The 19,611-nt window shown below is 50.6% G+C and overlaps 1 protein-coding gene across 1 annotated transcript in view; it reads right to left on the bottom strand.

The window, feature by feature from the left end:
* COL4A1 (collagen type IV alpha 1 chain) overlaps positions 1–19,611 on the bottom strand; it is a 129,936-nt gene that overhangs the window by 72,265 nt on the left and 38,060 nt on the right. Inside the window, 1 exon segment of the mRNA XM_018056364.1 lies at positions 5,592–5,651. Within this exon segment, the coding sequence (XP_017911853.1) occupies positions 5,592–5,651 (60 nt within the window).

Raw genomic sequence — 19,611 nt, 5'->3', positions numbered from 1 at the left:
CTGAGCACCAAAGAATTGATGCTTTTGAACTGCGGTGCTGGAGAAGACTCTTGAGAGTCCCTTGGACTGCAAGGAGATCTAACCAGTCCATCATAAAGGAGATCAGTCCTGGGATTTCTTTGGAGGGAATGATGCTGAAGCTGAAACTCCAGTACTTTGGCCACCTCATGCAAAGAGTTGACTCATTGGAAAAGACTCTGATGCTGGGAGGGATTGGGGGCAGGAGGAGAAGGGGACGACAGAGGATGAGACGGCTGGATGGCATCATGGACTCGATGGATGTGAGTCTGAGTGAACTCCGGGAGTGGGCGATGGGCAGGGAGGCCTGGCGTGCTGCGACTCATGGGGCTGCAAAGAGTTGGACACGACTGAGTGACTGAACTGAACTGAACTAAACCCATTTTTGGAGAAGGCGATGGCGACCCACGGCAGTGAACAAGAACCCTGGAGCGGGCTGCCACGTCCCCCTCCAGGGGATCTTCCCGACCCAGGGATCAAACCCACGGCCCCTGCACGGGCAGGTGGATTCTTCACCACTGCGCCACCAGGGAAACCCCTAGGTACGATTAGACTTGGAATTCTTTACACATACTTTTCCTTATTTAGTGTGTCCTGGAGGAAAAGACACTAAGGACACTTGCTCTGTGTCTCCAAAAGCAACCTTCGAGAAAGGCCTGCCGACTAGGTTCATCGCTGGTCCACTGCAAGGAGCCTGCGGGGAGAAAAGACAAGACGCGCCTTCCAAGGTGCAGGCGGGGCTGACCGTAGGGGCCACGACCCCCGTCTCTGTGTCCAGAACGCATGAGAACTAGGGCCAGATTCGCCTCTTGGGAGACCAAGGCGTCATGCCCGGCTTGTAACAAAGATGACTCCTTGTAAACCAGAGTGACGAATTTCCTAGAGGGCAAAGAATATGCCAGGATTTCCTGCAGGAAAGGGCCGGGGAGGCCCCATCCTCACCACGTAAGGACAATGGCATTGCCTGACTCGGGGTTAAGAGGCTCACTCCATTGCCCTTGCCTCTAGGTTTCATTCTGAATGCTCTGTGGAACAGACACCCCCCGAAGGTGAGGCGATCCCGGTTTCCCGGTCTGGGCTGCATCTAACCTGCCTCAGGTTGAGGTGGGGCTCGCACTCGGGCAGACACGGTGGCTCCCTGTGGTCATCTGTCTATGAACAGGACTCGGGAGGTCTGCCCACAGCCCCAGATCACCAGGGCCATTTCCTCGTGGTCCTCGGCAATCTGCTTCATCACCACCCACTTGCAGAGAGGCTTCAGAAGGGCTGCCTTCCTCGGCAGGTGGCCAGCCGAGCAGGTCACAGACCACGAATCCAGCCTTAGACCAACGGGATCGTGGGCACGCCTCCAGAATATTCTGAACCACGAGGTCCTCTTGTTGGGCCCTCGCGGGTCAGGATCATCTTACCTTGAAGAATAGAAACTGATTCGTGCTCTGATTAGCACTTGGATCTTACCACCTGCATCCTATTCCCTAGAAGAGACTAGTCTAGCTCAGGGGCTTTCAGTTCAGGCTGAGTTTGCACAAAGGTCCGCCTAGTCTAGGCTATGGTTTTTCCACAGTCAGGTATGGATGTGGAGAGTTGGACTGTGAAGAAAGCTGAGCTCTAAAGAATTGATGCTTTTGAACTGTGGTGTTGGAGAAGACTCTTGAGTGTCCCCTGGAGAGCAAGGAGATCCAACCAGTCCATCCTAAAGGAAATCAGTCCTGACTATTCAGAAGGACTGATGTTGAAGCTGAAGCTCCAATACTTTGGCCACCTGATGAGAAGAACTGACTCACTGGAAAAGACCCTGATGCTGGGAAAGACTGAAGGCGGGAGGAGAAGGGGACGACAGAGGATGAGATGGTTGGATGGCATCACCAACTCATCATGGACATGAGTTTGAGCGAGCTCTGGGAGTTGGTGATGGACAGGGAGGCCTGGCGTGCTGCAGTCCATGGGGTTGCAAAGAGTCAGACATGACTGAGCGACTGAACGGAACTGGGCTCCCTCCCCACGTTGCTGGCAAGGACCTGGGTACCAGCAGGTTAAAGTGTCCTGAGAAGCTGTGAGATGAGCGCCCTGTTCTCATCACTCCTCAGAAATATGACACTTCTGCTTAATTAAGACTCTCTGTGCTCCCCAAGACTGTGGACTGGGGAAGTCTCTGTCAAAGTCCCTCTATTAGGAGCCATCCATCCTTTGCCAAGGTCATGTTCATCAGCAGGCCACGGGGGCTACTTTCTCTGATCAGTGCAGATAAACTCAGCATATGACTTGAGGCAGACGCGTGACGGAGGACGCTGCCCCACGTCCCGGTGAGCCTGGAGCACCAGTGAGGCCACAATACTCCTGTATCCTGCTTCACCCAGGAAGCCGCCCCTTTGTTCACAGTCCCAGGCCGCTGGGATCACTCCCTTCTCGGGACGACGAGAGGGTTTGTCTCCTCTGCTGTCTCTCCCGCAGTGTGGTCACTCACTCTTCAGTTGTTATTTATTTCACATGCGTCCTCCCACCTCTCTAGTTAACTTGAGGCTTCCAGTTTGGGACTCTGCAGGACAGGATGATAGCTTCACATAAACGCTGGCTCCTCTGGATAAAACATGTGTAAGACTTCTTGTGTAAACTCTATTCTTTTTGCAAAGTAGAAATGGTTAATTTCCAAGACCGAGGGAGTCACTCTTGGGACTATGTTGCCTCTTCCAATACCTCGAATAGTTGAGAAAATCAGGTTATGGAGCAAAAGAAGAGCTTAATTTTTGGCCAGTACTGAGGAGGCAAGCATTCGAAACCCTAATCAGTTTAAGGAGATAAAATTCCCACACTGCAGAGGCCTCTGGAAAGACACGAAGTCACTGTGTACTAACCCAGATTAATTACCTAGAGAAAACATCTGGGCGCCAGGAAAACAAACAAGTCAGCAAAGACTGAAGTCTGTGACAAGCTCATGAATCTAAGCACTGAGCTCGGAACAAGCTCCCTAGCCCTGCACTGATGACTGTGAGGTTAGAGAACAGTGACCTAAGACACCAATATCTGTTGATGAAATCGGGAGGATATCAGACATCGGTCAAGGAATCTCATCTCCATGGAACTCAGGACTTTGCCAAAAGAGATTTCGGTGATGTACACTGGACATATCCCAGTTTCCATTGGTGGATTCTCAATAACCAATATGTTCAGGTCCGCACGTATAGGCTTGGCTCTGAGAACAGCGGTGGGAGGTGAGGAAGACCAATTTCTCTTGCTGACGTGCCAGCCAAGAATACACTTCTTTGTTATCTGACCTTCGGATGAGAGAAATGGAACCAGATCTGAAGGTCCGGCTCAGGCAGGCTCTGGGTGTTTCCCATCGTTAAACTGATTATTTTAACATCACGTCCGAGACAATAAGTGGAAGTTTAAAATTTCCTCTTTCGGTGGGAGGAAGGCCCTCTTCCCAGCTCATGCTATGTGAACCATGGGACTTGAAATATTTATACTCGGGGGAGAAAAGGCAGAGCTATGCTTTCTGTTTAAAGGATATAATCCTAAATCAGTTAGCTGTTCCCCTAAATCTCAAGAGGCTGTCTGAATCCATTCAGTTATTACAGCCTTTTAAAACACAAATTCAGGATGGCTTAACCCACTGCTTCCCAGTATTTCATTTAAAGTCTTTATTGAATAATAATAATGAGGTATAAAACCCAAAGTGGACGGTGGAGGAGCCTGTTGAAGGAGCATGTGCAGACCAGGAAGGGTCACGGTGACCCTGTGACCTTCCCACCTTGACCTTCACATGCCCGCGGGGAAGGCAGGCCTACAGTGTGTGTTCCTGGGCCCGGAGACGCACAGACCTGGCGTCCGCCGACGCACTGGCCAAAGCAAGGGCTTCCACGAGCTCGGATTTGACAAGAAACACTTACAGCCCCTTTCCTTGTCTGGGTGGGTGTCAGATACCCCAAGACGTGACCTGCCTTCTCTGAAGGTGCTCTCACCAGCTCTGAACGGACGAGGGCCAGGCCCCTGTCAAGTCAGGAAGAAGTCGGCCGAGCATATCTGGAAAGCTGCGCCTGGATGAATCGACTTCCTCATATATAATGAATATAATGAATCTTCTTGCTCATATGTAAGGGGGAGACTTGGGGTTAAAAGTAAAATGAATCAGGCTAGAAAAATAAGACCGGAACAGGGTCTGAGAAGCACCGGAGCCTGAGTGAGTGCAGCTGGGGGTGCAGTCGATGGTGGAGAATGAAACCGAGACAGCGGGTGGAAAAGACACGTTCTCTCTACAAGCGAGAAGCACCAACTCCCCCTCCCCTCCCCCAACTCTGACACTGTTACAAGAAAAGCACAGTGATGTTGATAAAGGGCTCCGTTTCCTATTTGTTGAAAGGTCCACTTTCCATAGTTTGAAGGATTTCTTTGTTGTTCGGCATGCTCACAATTCGAGTTAGACACACACACAAAAAGCGTCTTTGTGACATGAACATCTCGCCGTTACTCCCGAGGATGCGCTCTGGAACGAGCCAGAGACACTTCCTGAGGAAGAAAACAGCATGAGAAGAGGACTGCAGAGGGCAAGGTGGGTGCTGAGCGGACGCTGGGAGACAGGAAGCCGCTTCCACACACTTCATTGGCTCAAACCCTGTCCAGGAAACAGCAGCGGCACCAACCACCAACAGACTTCTAGAAAGGATGAGGTCGGTGCGTCAGCGAACAGCTGAAAAGAAGTGGAACCATTTTCTGTAAAGCAGAACCTGCTGGATTTCAGAAGCGTGAGTCTGTGATTCACTGAGCCCTGGGCAGACCAGAAGGGATGGCTTGCCGGAACGATCCCCTCAGCTCCCAGCAAGTGGGAAGAGGACCAGGGGTCTCCACCTCCCTTCCTCGTGGCCCAGAGGCCAGGCTTTCCCATGGCTCCACCCCGTTTCCATGGTGACCGCACACAGAGACAGGATGCTGCCCTGTCCTGGGGTGAAAACCCTTTCTCCAAACAACGGAAATGCAGACCCAACCTGCCTTCAAGAGAAAATGCTCTTCATACAGATCTGTGAGAGAGAGGGCAGAGTACTGCTTAGAAAGAAAATATAATTGTACATTTGGGGAATGATAAATAGTTACTGTTTCTGTAAACAAACCTAGACAAGTATCTTATGAATGTAAAGCTGTTTAAAAATTCTGATTTGAATAGAAGGCTCTCAAGTTGAAGAGAAACTTTTTGGTGTTTTTTGTTTTGTTTTGTTTTGTTTTTCAGAAAAAAGAAAAAAAAGCGAAGTGTAGCCTTCGTGCACTTTTCCGAAGAATGCGACTGACTCAACGAACTTTCTGCCAATACGATTGCTCCTTCTAGAGTCAAAAAAGGAAAGAAACCAAATCGCTTTTCTAGCATCAACTGCCACCAATAATTACCAGCTTTGGGGAGGAGCAGTCAGGATGCCTCAACAATACTGTTAAGCCTGGTTTTGTTTCATTTGTATTGCTCTGGGGAAATGCCTGAAATGGTAATAAAGCTTCAGCACGACTCACTGGTTATTCGGTTGCTCTAAAGTAATGACTTCCACAGTGATGGAGACCCGAGGGATCGCTAACCTCGGAGGGCTACTCACCTTCTGTCCTTTCACGCCATGGCAGTCACACTTCCCGCAGCCAGAGCCAGCACACCCACCCTGGAAGGAAGAGAAAACAGCTTTAAACAGAAGAACATCCATGAACGGAGGCCCAGGTTTCAGCTGAAATGCTTCTGGCATCTTCGCTATTTACGGGAGAAGCCCTGCCCGGGTACCACGAGCCCCATCTTCACACACACACTCTGCGGCCTTCAGGTTTCAGCTGAAATGCTTCTGGCATCTTCGCTATTTACGGGAGAAGCCCTGCCCGGGCACCACGAGCCCCATCTTCACACACACACTCTGTGGCCTTCAGGTTTCAACTGAAATGCTTCTGGCATCTTCGCTATTTACGGGAGAAGCCCTGCCCGGGTACCACGAGCCCCATCTTCACACACACACTCTGCGGCCTTGTCCTAGGGGGACAAGTCTTTCTGCGATTGCTCAGAAGGCCATCTCTGGCCCTGGCAGACAGAACAGCGATCAAAGCAGATAAAATTTGGAACACATCAAAGCATCACTCAGCCCAACGAGGGGACGCTGTCACTGACACCCTGAGACATGGACTCTGCCCGTTTCCCAAGGCCTAGCAGGGCACCGCCCCTACTTGCAAAGGCCTTCTGATGCAGGACTTTCGGTCCTGAGACCAGAGGAAACCGATGGTGGGGACTGGGGTCCATGCTTCGTCCCTCACATCCCCAGGACACAATGACACGCAAAGTATGCAAAAAAGAGACAAATAGGCCCAGAGCCTAAATAACAAAATTTTAATTCAATTAAATCAGGAAGTTTCAATAAAAGAACATTCCACAACAAAATGCTCCTGTGATTCATTTCTAACATTTAAAATAAAGTTGAAATGCACAATAAAGAATCCAAGTGGGTAAGGCGAGCTGGAGAAGAAGGGAGCCGGTGTGTTCAAATGCCCCCCGAATGCAACAATCAACCAGCCGCCTCTTGTCTAACAAGACACATATTACCATTCCCACTTTACAGACGTGAACTCTGAGATAGGAGATTTAATCTAACATGCCAGGACAAGCTTGAGATGAATTCAATTCAATCACCATAACGGAAAACTGCCAACACGTCAGAAGACAAACAGACGATGGTGCTCAATACATTTGCAATTTCTTTAGAAGAATCCAAATTCTAAACCAGAGCAGACATAGATACTATGGACAGAACGGAAGAGGGTGTGATAGGCAGAATTTAGTTAACGAGCTTTACTAGCAGCTCGATACTAAGCCTGAGACCAAGTGCACACCTAAATGCTGCTTCTGGCAATACAGCTTCTGGAAAATAAAACCATATTGTTGACAGTATTGTGACTGCATAAAGTCTGTTTTTTAAAAACAATATGCTCATCTTGGTTCCAATGCCTTCAAATCTTCTTCATAAAACAACTACATCTGGAGATATTTATTTTATAAAATGAAATCTGAACAAGTACCTCCAAGACAGTAAGCTGTTCTTAATTTTATATTTTGGAAATGGGGACAACTGACAAGAGTCCAAACAGACTCCAGACACTACAAATCTATTCCTCTCTCTGATTCATCATTCAGGCAATTTTGTCAGCACGCACTCTCGTAACCTCCTAACAGCGTAAATCAATCCATGCACACAGTTTTGCTTCAGAATCTGGGTTTGGGTGACCACTTAGAGCTGTCCAAAGAGATGAAGCTAAAACCTGAAACCTATGCTCCAGAAATTCATCCGAAATGCACAAACATTAAAGAACCAACCCACTGCAGAAAAGCGCCTCCTCAACCATCCCCAAGAAAGGGCTCACTGCTCCAACCCAGTGCCCATGACATGCTGATGCTGAAGCCTCAATACTCTGGCCACATGATGCGAGAGCCACCTCACTGGAAAAGACCCTGATGCTGGGAAAGACTGAGGGCAGGAGGAGAAGGGGGCAACAGAGGATGAGATGGCTGGATGGCATCACCGACTCAGTGGACAGGAGTCTGAGCAAGCTCTGGGAGATGGTGGAGGACAGGGAAGCCTGGCGTGCTGCAGGCCACGGGGCCCCAGAGGGTGGGACATGACTCAGTGACTGAAGAACACTGTGACGTTTATCACGTGTCCTTGGCGTGTGTGTCTCCAGGACCCCGAGAGCACTTGGAGGGCAGCCCCAGAGTGCCACACCCAGCCTGATACAGCCCGTGTTTCACCTGTGACCACATCGGCTGTAAAACCCACCGCTGATTGAACCACGACGCCCCGTCAACTGTTCGATCCGCGCCAACCCCAGAGGTGTTTAAACACGAATACACAGGCGCCTGACTGCTGATGAGACACAGTGGCAGGCGTCTGGTCGCTGTTGTTTTGATGGTAGTGGCGGTGATGCTGGCGTCCATTGAATCAACCTCAAATAACAACCCTAGATGACAGCCCAGCAACACTGGTGTGTCAGCTCACAATTCAGGGACAGCACTATGAGAAACCCCTGCAAAAAGGAACTCAGCAGTGAGCGGGGAGCCACTCCAGGTCTCCAGACAGCTGGGGAGAGCGGAGGGTCCCAGGGGCCCCCAGCTAAGCTAGCCCCCAGCCAGGCAAGCTCAACGGGTGAGGCAGCCCCGCGTCACCTGTGCTCCAGGTGGCCTCCTCTCTGCGACGTCTCAGCTCCACCACGTCGCTGCCTCTGAGCTGGGTTCAGAAACCCACGCTTGCTCCTTGAGCTCTGCTCAGTTACCCAGAAGGAGACCAGAAGGAGAGGCCAATCAGGTTAACACCCACGGCCTTAGGACCTGTCCACCCACAGACCAGGTTCACCAGGGTGGGGGGGTGCGGGGTGGTGGGCAACAGTAGCCCAGGTAGGGTGGGCTTTCCTAACCACAGCTCGACAACAGTGTCTTCAAAACCAGACCCAAGTAACCCAAGTTGAAAAAGGCCATTTGGTGATTCTGAGGTTTCCTCTTCTGAAAGGCTGATGAAAATCTCAGAAGCTTATCTTTATTCAATTTGAGGAAGGTTATAAAAGTGAGTTTCCTGGAACTGTTCCCTTAAGCTATCAGCAAATGCCTTAATTGCAGGAGACCCCAGATAAGAGATTAGAGGGCCCCCATGGTGGATGCTGAGGTCAAGCTGTTTCTTGAGCTTTTGCGACAGAAACACACCCGCAAATTTCCCTTGAACAACACTCCAGGTCATGACAACCACTGGATGAAATCAGAGATGAGAAAAAGAACTAAAATCTTATTATAGCCCTCTTACAGAAATAAAGGACCTTCACCCTGCTCCCACCAGCGTACATCAAGCAAAAAGAAAATTTCTCAATCCCAGACAAAAGATATTCATGTCTCCTTATCTGCTTTATTCACGTAGGAAATTTTATCACCACTTCTGGCCCTAGGAGACAATCGTGAAGCATTGATAATTCAAAGAACATCTAAACGATGGGCAACTTTTCAGAACAAAAGACATTTCTAGACCATGATTTTTGCTTCACAATCTGGGTGGCCTAGCATTTTATGCAAAATGGCTCTGTTTAAAAAAATAAAACCTAATTTTTAGAATAACAAACAAAAATCATGAGAGACACATTTACTTTGCTAAATAAAATCCACTTTGAAATATTGTTATTCTGGCCCACACAATGACTGATGCTGTATCTCACCCTGGCATGCAGAGTCATTTCGGCGGTGACTCGAGGGTGCCTGGCTGAAAAGGACATCAGTGACGCTCCGAGCATCCCTTCGATCTGCCTGACTTTCTGATTTTGAAATAGCTCATTAAGTCAAAGCCTGCAGTAGTGCGTGTCTCAGCCCTCCATCCTAAACCACTGTTCAAAATGGCGAACGAAAAAACGGCATGAGTTACTCTGAGTCACAGTTTCACTGGGGACCTCACGTGCTAAAGGCCGTGTCACAAGCTTCGGGACTTCCTGGGGAATTACATTCTGCATCTGGATGTCTCCACAGAATCAGAAGAGACCAGGCGGCCCCACTGGCTCCAGCAGCCGTCCCCCCCGTCCCCCGCCACCCCTCCACCCCCCGCCAGCTCCAGCGGTTCCCTGGGCTGCACATCTGAGGGGGTGGACAAGGCCTGCTCATTTTTCCTGAGGTCTGGACGAAGGCCTGCTCATTTTTCCTGAGGTCTGGACGACGCTGGGCTCCAAACGGCTAGCTCCCTGCCCATGTGTTTCGGCTTCTGGAACAGGAAGAACTCGTACTCTGTAACGCCCTCCCACCCATCCCTCTTGCCTGGCCCTCCTCCGGGTGCAAGGTCAAGTAAACCAGCCCCGAGTCCCCCGAGGAGGTCCGTGCCTTCTCCCCAGGGAGACACACGTTGAACCCACAGTCCCGGCTGACCAGGCTGGTCAGGAAGACCGTCTCCCCCTGGAAATGGGGGACGAGGTTGAAGATCTCAAAGGTCACAGCGCTGTGGGTCTCGGTCCGTGTCTTATTGGGTTGGCCAAAAAGATGGCATGGGAAAATCCAAACGAGCTTTCTGGCCAGCCCTTAAAAGAAGCTCATCCGTGGCCCACAGCCACACGGGCTACTCGGACCACGTGAGGCTAAGAGAAGCCTGCAAAGTCCTCAGGGGCAAAAGAACCACCATTGTACCCCTAAGCCTGCAGAATAACTCGGTGAAAACCAAGCCAATCTTGACAGCCAGCAATTCACCACGAGAGCGTAACAAATTCCCTCCAAGTGGAAGCCGACCTGAATTAACATTATTTGAAAGAGAAGACTACACCAGCTCTCAGTGAAGTCTGTCGGACACGCACACCGTCGACAGAAGAGATCACGCTTAAACGTCACACGTAGCATGACTGGAAAGGAATGCGGACCACTTTTATAGTCTGTGCGAGTCTCTCTACACTCTCCACGAGAGGAGGAAACAGTGAATGGGATGTGCATTTTCTTTCATGCCCCAATTAAGAGTTCCCAGAAAGTCAAACCATCAGAATTAATGCTACAAAGTATGCTAAGTTCTAAAAATTCCCAAAGATTTACGACACACAGTACGCGCGCCAAAGAAGGAAGAGGGGTGACTGGGGTCAGAGACTTTCATTCAAAATAAACTCAATTTCCGCTCTTTCTCTGGCCTGCAGGCCGACCGAAGGCACTTCTCGACATCACAGTGAGTTCTAGGTGGGCATACAGGAAGGGGGAGGCTTGCTAATTCCATTTAGAGAGACTTTTTACCTAAGCAAGGATGCCAGCTGCTACACTACTGTGTGTGTGTGTCTGCGTGGGTGAGAAAAAGAGAGAATGCCCAACCAAGGTAATTTGTTAACTGTGACATATATTCCACAGGGAAGCATGTCTGAAATGAGTTAAACAGAGTGAAGTCCTCAATTCTCTGTGGCTCTTTCCCTGCTTCTGGTGGGAGACAGCCCTGTACCAACCCCACTGTAACAATTTTTATGGGTTTCACATCCCGCCAAATAGGGACAAGTGGATCTCGGCCAAGTCTAAACAGCTTATCTTTCAAATTCCTTTTCACATTCTCTGCGCTGTGCAAAATGTCAGAATAGTTTTGTGGTGATGGGACGAGCCCCGTCTTCTTCCTGGTGGTAGCCCTCCTTCGGAGGATCTCGTGCATAGTCATCCACTCCGCTACAGAAACACGTAGAGACACAGGAACGTATTTCAGGGCCACCAGGCCAGAAGCGGAAAAGCAGGGACAGGTCAAAAGCGGAGCTTCCAGACCCCACCTCCAGGGGGAGCTGTCCAGCAGAACAACCCTTCTGCAACACGATCAGGCTAGGCTGCGGCCCTAGGACAGCAAGGTCAAACCGGTCCAACCTAAGGGAAACCAATCCTAAACGTTCATCGCAAGGGCTGATGCTGAAGCCAAAGCCCCCATACTTGGGCCACCTGGTGCGAAAAGCTGACTCATTAGCAACGACCCTGAAGCTGGAGAAGATTGGGGGCAGGAGGAGAAGGGGACAACAGAGGATGAGATGGTTGGCTGGCATCACCGAGCCGATGGACCTGAGTCTGAGCAAGCTCCAGAAGCTGGTGATGGACAGAGAGGCCTGGCGTGCTGCAGTCCATGGGTTGCAGAGTCAGACATGAATTAGCGACTGAACAATGACCGGAGCCGAGTATCACACGGCGTCTTGTCCCCAGATCTCACTCTTGGCACCTGCCCCACACGTACGTGGGCAGATGTCATCAAAAGCCGCATCATACTTAGTCATTACTGAGACCACTTCACAGCCTTTGCCCTTACCACGTGCCACTGAAGTTCAATCTTTTCAATTATATTATTTTTAACTCTGTTTCATTATCCCCAAAATGTTAGTACGGCAGATAAAACATAACACCCTCCTCTCAAAGCGCCATGAGCTCACACTTTTTGGAAACTAAAACATCATAGAGAAACAGAGAGTATGTATGAGAGATTTTAATATGTATGTCCTAGCTTACACCGTTTGTAATTTTAACTAGAGTATGCTATTTCTGGTAATTCTTGTTGTAAATGTGTGTGTACTGCCAAGGGGTTCTGCAAAATGGCTGTCAATGCCTCCAGGGACCCCCCGGCCCAGACAGGAGGGCCCTGAAAAAGAATCCTGAAACTTCTCCAACAGGAGGGGAGGGATGGACGAGGAGTTTAGGGTTAGCAAATGCAAACTGTTATAAACAGAATGGATAAACAACGAAGTCCGACTGTGTAGCACAGGGAACTACGTTCAAAATCTTACAGTAGCCTATAATGGAAAAGAATATGAAAAGAATACGTGTGTATACATAGGCAGGCAGATAGATGCATAGTTGAATCACTTTGCTGTGTTGCAGAAATTAACACAACATTGTAAATCAACCATTCCTCAACAAAATAGTTTTTAAGCCATGATTTAAAAAAAGAACTTCAGCAGGAGAGCAGACACTGTATGACCTCCCAGCATTAAGATCTAGAACAAGTGAGGCCATCAACAGCGAAAGTCAGGAGCCTGCCGGTCTCGGGGGGGCTGCCAGAGAGGTCTCCAGGAGCCGAGACACTCTGCTCGACCATGGCGAGCGGCAACACGTGTGAAACTTCACTAAGCTGCGAACTTACAGTGTCTGCACTTTGCTGTGCTTTAATCACGTCTTTCTCGAAGGCACACTCAAGAACAATCACTGCCACACTCTACACAGTACGGAGAACTGGAAGTAGCGGAATAAAGCACGGTGGTCTGGATCCGTGGGATGGAATCCTTACCCACTGAGGTTGGTGGGCTATAGCAAGGATGGGTCTCAAAGACTCAGTACCGAGCAACTGGGAACCAGGAACAAACAAACAACAACCCAAGCCGGGAGACGCTGACGATGTAAGGTTCAAACCTGAACAAATGCAGCTGCAGTGCGCTCGTCCTTGGGGCTCCAGGCAATGAGAAGGGGACTCAAGGGGCATCTGAGCTTCTGGAAACCTCCTGGCTCAACCTGGTTTCTGAGCTACTGAGCTGGGCCTATTACGAATCCACACATTTCTTCAATAAGATCCACCCTCCCCCCAAAATGCGTGCATAGGGTTCAAAAATTCGTGACCACATAAGCAGGAGGAACCTACTGGGTGGCGCAGGGCACACTACTCGGTACTCCACAGTGGCCTCTATGGGAAAAGGAGCTTCACAGAGTGGACACGCAGTGGCCTCTATGGGAAAAGGAGCTTCACAGAGTAGATGTATGTCTAACCGACTCACCACGCTATGCACCTGAAACGAACGAAGAGCCACTCCACTCCAATTAAAAAGAACCGAAACCCTACGGTGCAAGATCACATCTAAGAAACATGGAAAAACTAAATAAAATATTACCGGGTGCAAGGGAATCCCACTAAAGCCAGAGGCGAGAAAACCCCATTACTGAAGCTGCTATTTCGTACCGTTCTCTAAATTTTCCAACCGAAAAAGTCACTTATGAAAACAAAGCAAACTAAAACCAAGATAGAATGCAAACTCTAGGCCACATGCCGAAGCGTAATAATTTTAAAAGTCCACTACATTGGCACAGCATTTCTGAATCTCCAAAAATATGCTGGGAACTGTGGATGGAAGGGTGACGGATGTCCACGGAGCCCACAGTCCGCGTGCTTTCATCTGCATTTGCTTGATGGTGATTCTATCATCAGCGTTTTGTTTTGATAAATGTAAGATAAATGTGATTCCAAAGACGTGAAGAAAAACTTTTCCTCATTAATACAACAGCAAAGAATTTAGTTCAGTAAAATAACATTTCTGTTCTAATCATGGAAAACATGGAAACGAATATCCCCACTACTTTGAGACTCACAAAACACTTCTGCTCAAACGGGAAAACAACTCCAAGTGTTGATATGTTCTTGGCAAATAAAAGAGCATGGACCATCTGAGGAACAAGCTGAACTGGGGTCCGTGACACCTCCTGCCATCAGGCCAAGAAGCAAGTCTGCACAGTTCTGGGGGCTCCCGCAAGCTTCACAAGCACCCTAGGGTGTTTGCTTGGCTCCGACCTCCATCATGAGACGGCAGGCTGGCTCTCCTGTTTCCCTCGTCAGACCACGTGGGTTGACTCATCTTCCCTTCCCCTCGTCCCCCTTCCCCTCGTCCCCTTTCTCCCACGGTGAAAGTCCTGGAACGTCCTCGCCTGGGGAGGGGCTGAACCGAGGGTGTCAGGGTGCGTGTCTCCCGCAGGTCGCTGGGGGCCCCACGCACAGACGGGATGATGACTAGCTGCCCCGTGACCGAGGCTCAGATGATCGCGAGCGTGTCCGCTGGGACCCGTGGGTGGAAAGGCCGCCTGGAGATGGAAACTGGGGGTGGGGGTGGGGCCCTTGGTGGTTGCTGACTCACTGGCCTGAAGGACAAAGCCGAGGAGTCCTTGGCCAGAATGTTCTCCCAGAATCACCAACTGTCTGGGATGAGCAAGGGTCCGGAGAGGACATCCCCACCTTCAGAAAGGACCTCCCGTTAGGAGGCTTCTGAGTCTCGGCAACTCTCCCCAGGCAGCCGGACACCTTTCTCACCTGCCTGTGCCCCCATCCAAGGAGATCCAACCAGTCCATCCTAGAGGAGATCAGTCCTGGGTGTTCATTGGAAGGACTGATGCTGAAGCTGAAACTCCAATACTTTGCCCACCTGATGCGAAGAGCTGACCCATTGGAAAAGACCCTGATGCTGGGAAAGATTGAAGGCAGGAGGAGAAGGGGACGACAGAGGATGAGATAGTTGGATGGCATCACCGACTCAATGGACACGGGTTTGGGTAAACTGCGGGAGTTGGTGATGGACAGGGAGGCCTGGCGTGCTGCGGTTCATGGGGTCACAAGGAGTCGGACATGACTGAGTGACTGAACTCTGCCCCCACACGGAAGGACCGTGACCCTGGCACTGTCCTTCCCGCCCGAGTTCCCGGCCACCCCGTCCATGGCTCTCCGCGAGAACCACAGCCCGCCCCCTCGGGCCTGGGAGGAGCAGCGTCCCCCCGCATCTCCTGCACCGTCCCGCCGCCCGCGGGTCACCTTTCCTCCCGCCCCACCCGCTCTCGCTCTCTGACTCTGACTCCGAGTCCAGCCCCTCGGCCGCCTGGCCCGGGCCCGGCCCCTCAGTCACTTGTTCCTGCTCCAGGTCTGTCCCCAGCGGGGCTGGGGGGCTGGGGGACTGGGTCGGGGGGAGGAGCAGCCTTCGCGTGTCCACACCGCGTCTCAGCCGCCCGGTGCGCCTCCGACCCGACCCACTGGGAGGCTTCCGCTGCACTGCACGCTTGGGGCAGGGCGGCGGCCCCCCGGCCCGCGATACTGACAAGGCCAAGTTGAGTATCTCAGCGAGCGGGAGGCCAAAGTGAGAAGCTGCATCCGAGGCCCCTCACGAGACAAAGCAGAGACCCGCAGACACACGGGGAGGGACCCCACAGCCGGCCCAGGGACGCAGGGACCCCAGAGCAGGAGGGAGGGAGAGGGCAGGGGGCTGGGCTGGCCAGGGGAGGCGGACGTGTGGGGAGGAGGCCTTGCTGCCCAGAAAGAGGCAAAGGGGGTCAGGCCCAGCAGGAGGGCACAGGGCACTGGGGTGGGGGGCACCGAGGGGAGGGGCAGGCCGGCGGGCACCTGAGAAGGGAAGGCGGAGGGCCGGCGGCCTACATGGAGGGGCCCCGGTGTGAGGCAGGGGCAGAGTAAGACGCCAGGTCCCGGGCACTCCAGTTCTGAGGCTCAGGGTAAAACGTGGGCCGTCTCCAAGTCCAACACTCAGCGTAGAAGCACCTGTTCAAGCAGAAGTGCTGCGCGCTTCCTGCAAGCCCATCAGCAGCCCGAAATGCACCAGGAGTGAGAAACACCGGCAGTGCTGCGGCTGGAAGGGTTCCCAACGGCTGCAGGAGGAAGGAGAGGAAGGGGCTGGAAGGGAGGAGAGAGGCAGGGAGGCGGGTGAGGAAGAAGAGGCGGGCGACCCAGCCCCCAGGCGCCTGAGGCCCTTGGACCACCCTCCCTGGAAGCTCTCGCTCTCAGCAGGCCTGTGAATCCCACATTCACAGTTGCTTTTAACATCCTGTCTCTGTCTTAGCAACACGGTGTCAACACAGTCTCTCACAAACAGTGATGCCGCTGAGATGCCAGGCGTCTGCAGAGAAGGAGACCTGGGGCAAGAGGACAGACGTGCCCCCCTCCCGCGGCCTCAGAGAGCAGCTCCAGCCTCCCAGCCCCACTCCAGGATCTGCACTGCAGCTTCAGAAAAACCCCTCATCGGGGCTAAAATGTGAATCGAAAGAACACTCAGGGAGCTTCTGAGGCCCTTCCTTCTGGGACCCGGGAAGCGTGCTGCACTTTTCACTGCACACACGACAGAAGCTTCACAGCCTGGTCTAACGGCGCCAGGTCCATTCGCCGACAGCCACCCGGGGAGCCGTGTGCAGGGCATTCCCGCCTTGTTAGAGCGTCTTTCACAAGACGCCCTGAAGGCCCTGCTTGTGCTGGGAAAGCCCCAGGTAGCTAGTACTAAGCCGGGAAGACGGCTCTCCGCTGGGGAGGAAAAAGTGCAGCCAATTTCCTGTTGATGCCACTGGCCCCACCTCCTGATCCTATCAGGACCCTACCGTCTGTAGCACACTTAAAACGGCAACATGAAAAGCCTAACCGACCTGGGAAAGATGAATGTGACTGACATGCAACTCAAAACCAGTTCACTTAAACCAAGGGCAATAGGATTACCCACTTTTTTCCCCAGAAAAAGTAAATATCATGCATGATGGCTGGTTTCTCTCCAGACGGGGAAGCCATACCATATTTCCAGGAACGAGGCTAGAACACAGATAGTCCTTCTGGTAAGAAAGAGGGCAACCACACTGTGCATTAAATGAGTGTATATGATATCACTTCATTCACACTCCTTGCGTTTCACAGAAGCTATAAAACACCTTGTTAGGACAGTCATCTCAGCTGTTCCCCTAGCCAGTCAGATACGGGACACGTCTGAGAAAAACTGTGCATGTTTAGACTAAGCCCAGAAGCCAGGATGAAGCTAAAATGTAATTTTCATAGCTGCACTCAGCCTTGAATACCAGACTCATCCTGAAGCCACTTTTCAAAAATACATGTGAGGTTTCGGATTCCTTATAAATGACAGATTCGAAACCGCTGCAAAGCAGGTCTGCAAACCCAGAGGACTCACTGTTGGAAACATCGCCCCAAAGGAGAACAAGGTGTAACTTTAAAACCAGGTCTGAAAGCTCAAAGTGTGAACAGAAATGCCACAGAATTAACCCTGTGGGGCAGCAAACACCTAACAGTGGGGCGAGGCTTCTCCGCCTCTGACAAAAGGTGAGAGAGCGGTCCATGTGAAGAGTCTCCGTGACAGACGCCCAGGCCCCTTGGACAGCGGCCCAGGGGCTCGAGCACAGCATCAGGCTCCCTGGGCTCTTCTGGAAGATGACGGATGGTGGGCCAGAAGCGCTGCTTTGCAAGCGCTAAGTGGCATTTTCAAATGACCTACCTAAAAGCACACGCGCAACACTTATGGTTTAAGAAGGAAAATGGGGGAAACCACAGAAGGAAGCGGTGGTTTTCTCAGCAACAGTCTGGTGTTTACACTGAGGCCGAGACAGACGCCAAGAGACACCTCTAAGGTTGCCTTGAGGTTCCAGGGTCAGCCGCCCGTGGTTAGTGCCTGCAGAGACGTCTTTCCCAAACCACACACCCCCACGCCGCCCCTGAGCAGAGTCTGACTCCTAACACTCAAGAAACCAATCCTTACCTTTACCAGCTCCTGCTGAAACCAAACGTCAAGCCACTGGCCAATGACTATCAAAATGTATCAGATTCCAGAAAACCTCACGTCTTCCAAGAGCATTTAAGAAAACCATTTAGAAGACTTAAGCCATGCACACTTTAATATGAATACAAATATGAAATAAAGAAAACATGAATCACTCACTCCACAACTTTGGCCATTCAATTCGCATGTTACACAGAGTCCTAACTTCTTAATTTTTTTCACTTGTATTCAATACTAACTTACTGTCCCCATTATCTGCCATGGAGAATTTTAGGAGATTTGTGAGCGTTTAAATGTGGTTTCTAACAGCAAAGAACTTATGTAAGTGTGTTAACATCTAGAACTATCTGGAAAATCTTCTGCTACCAGTTGCAGTGAGGTTTGAAGCTGCAGGAGGTTGAAGGCAGAAGGGGAAGAGGCCGACAGAGGATGAGGCGGCTGGATGACATGACTGTTCAGTGGACACGAACTTGGGCAAATTCCGGGAGACGGTGAGGGACAGGGAAGCCTGGCGTGCTGCAGTCCATGTGGTCGCAAACAGTCAGACACGACTTGGCAACTGAACAGCAACAGTGAAGTTCAAACTAAACAAGGGGGACTAGACAGTGAACACGGTTCAAAACACGTATTTCCTGGTGCGGCTTCTCCCATCGGAAACCAAAACCACACCTGGGCTTTTAAGATCCATATTCTCACATTTTGATGAAAGTCTTTATGTGCTGAAAGGAAGCTAAGTCTCCTTCTTTGAAAAACTTCAGGGTCTTTGCTATATAAACTGCCAATTCTGGAGTTCAAATTTCTATGTTAATTTCTAAGTGAAAGCTCATTTTCAAAACAGCCTGTTATTATTTCTCATTTGAGGAAACCGGGCATTATGCAAAGGGGGAAACTAAGGCGAATGAAAAAGGGGGATACCTCACACGGAACTGGGGGAAGGCGTCCTGAATGCAATGAGCTGGGCTGGCTCTGGAAAGAAATGAAAGAGCCAAGAGCCAATAAAACTACTGAAGAGGAGAACCTGGACAAACGATACATGAAACACGGAATCCTTACGGGATCGTTAGCCGAACTTCACCACTGACATTGGGTCATTTTCTCCCTCTACATAGGAGAGGTGGCCGTTTAGGACATCAGTGTGTGTCTTACTGTGTTGTTATATGACTGGACAGGGTAGCAAAACGGCCTCCACTTCCCAGTCACTTTATGACTTGCTGATACAATGCCAGCTGGTGACTCAATTCTTCTTCTTTACTTATTTCTTGTTGCCAGATTCCAACACGAATCCCTTGTGTGTGTCCAGTCACTGATTTCTTGAATTATCAAAGGGACTTTGAGTTGCAAATTAATCTCATATTAAGAGTCAATAACATCCCAATTAAGATGCGAATCACCGACTAATCACAGTTTTTAGGGTGCTGTTTCTAACATAAAGTCTGCGGGTGTCACTGATCTTACTCGCACACACACACACATACAGGCATGATGAATCTCTGTGTGTGGCTCTGTGCATGCACACGAAATATCCCTTTATGATGATTAAATTACTTAAGCCTTTATTCACTTTTAAAAAAAATCAACTTACACTGTACTTCTCTGGAACCCTAAACTTGGAAATACACTTCTTCTGAAATCGGGCAAATCCAGTTGTTTTGACCAGGAAAAGAAACTGAGTTATATTCTGGATTCGGCTAGTCAGAGAGAACAAACATGAAGTTTTCCACGCATTCAGTGAGGGTTGACTGATGCTCATATGCTGTGTTGGTCCTATGGCACAGCAACTGAAAGGGTGAGCGAGGTCGTGGCTCACGGAAACGTAAGAGGCGCATCCCTTGCCATCGG

The sequence above is a fragment of the Capra hircus genome, chromosome 12 (assembly GCF_001704415.2).
Source record: "Capra hircus breed San Clemente chromosome 12, ASM170441v1, whole genome shotgun sequence".
NCBI lineage: Eukaryota > Metazoa > Chordata > Mammalia > Artiodactyla > Bovidae > Capra > Capra hircus.
This window is presented reverse-complemented; position numbering and strand designations above follow the sequence as displayed.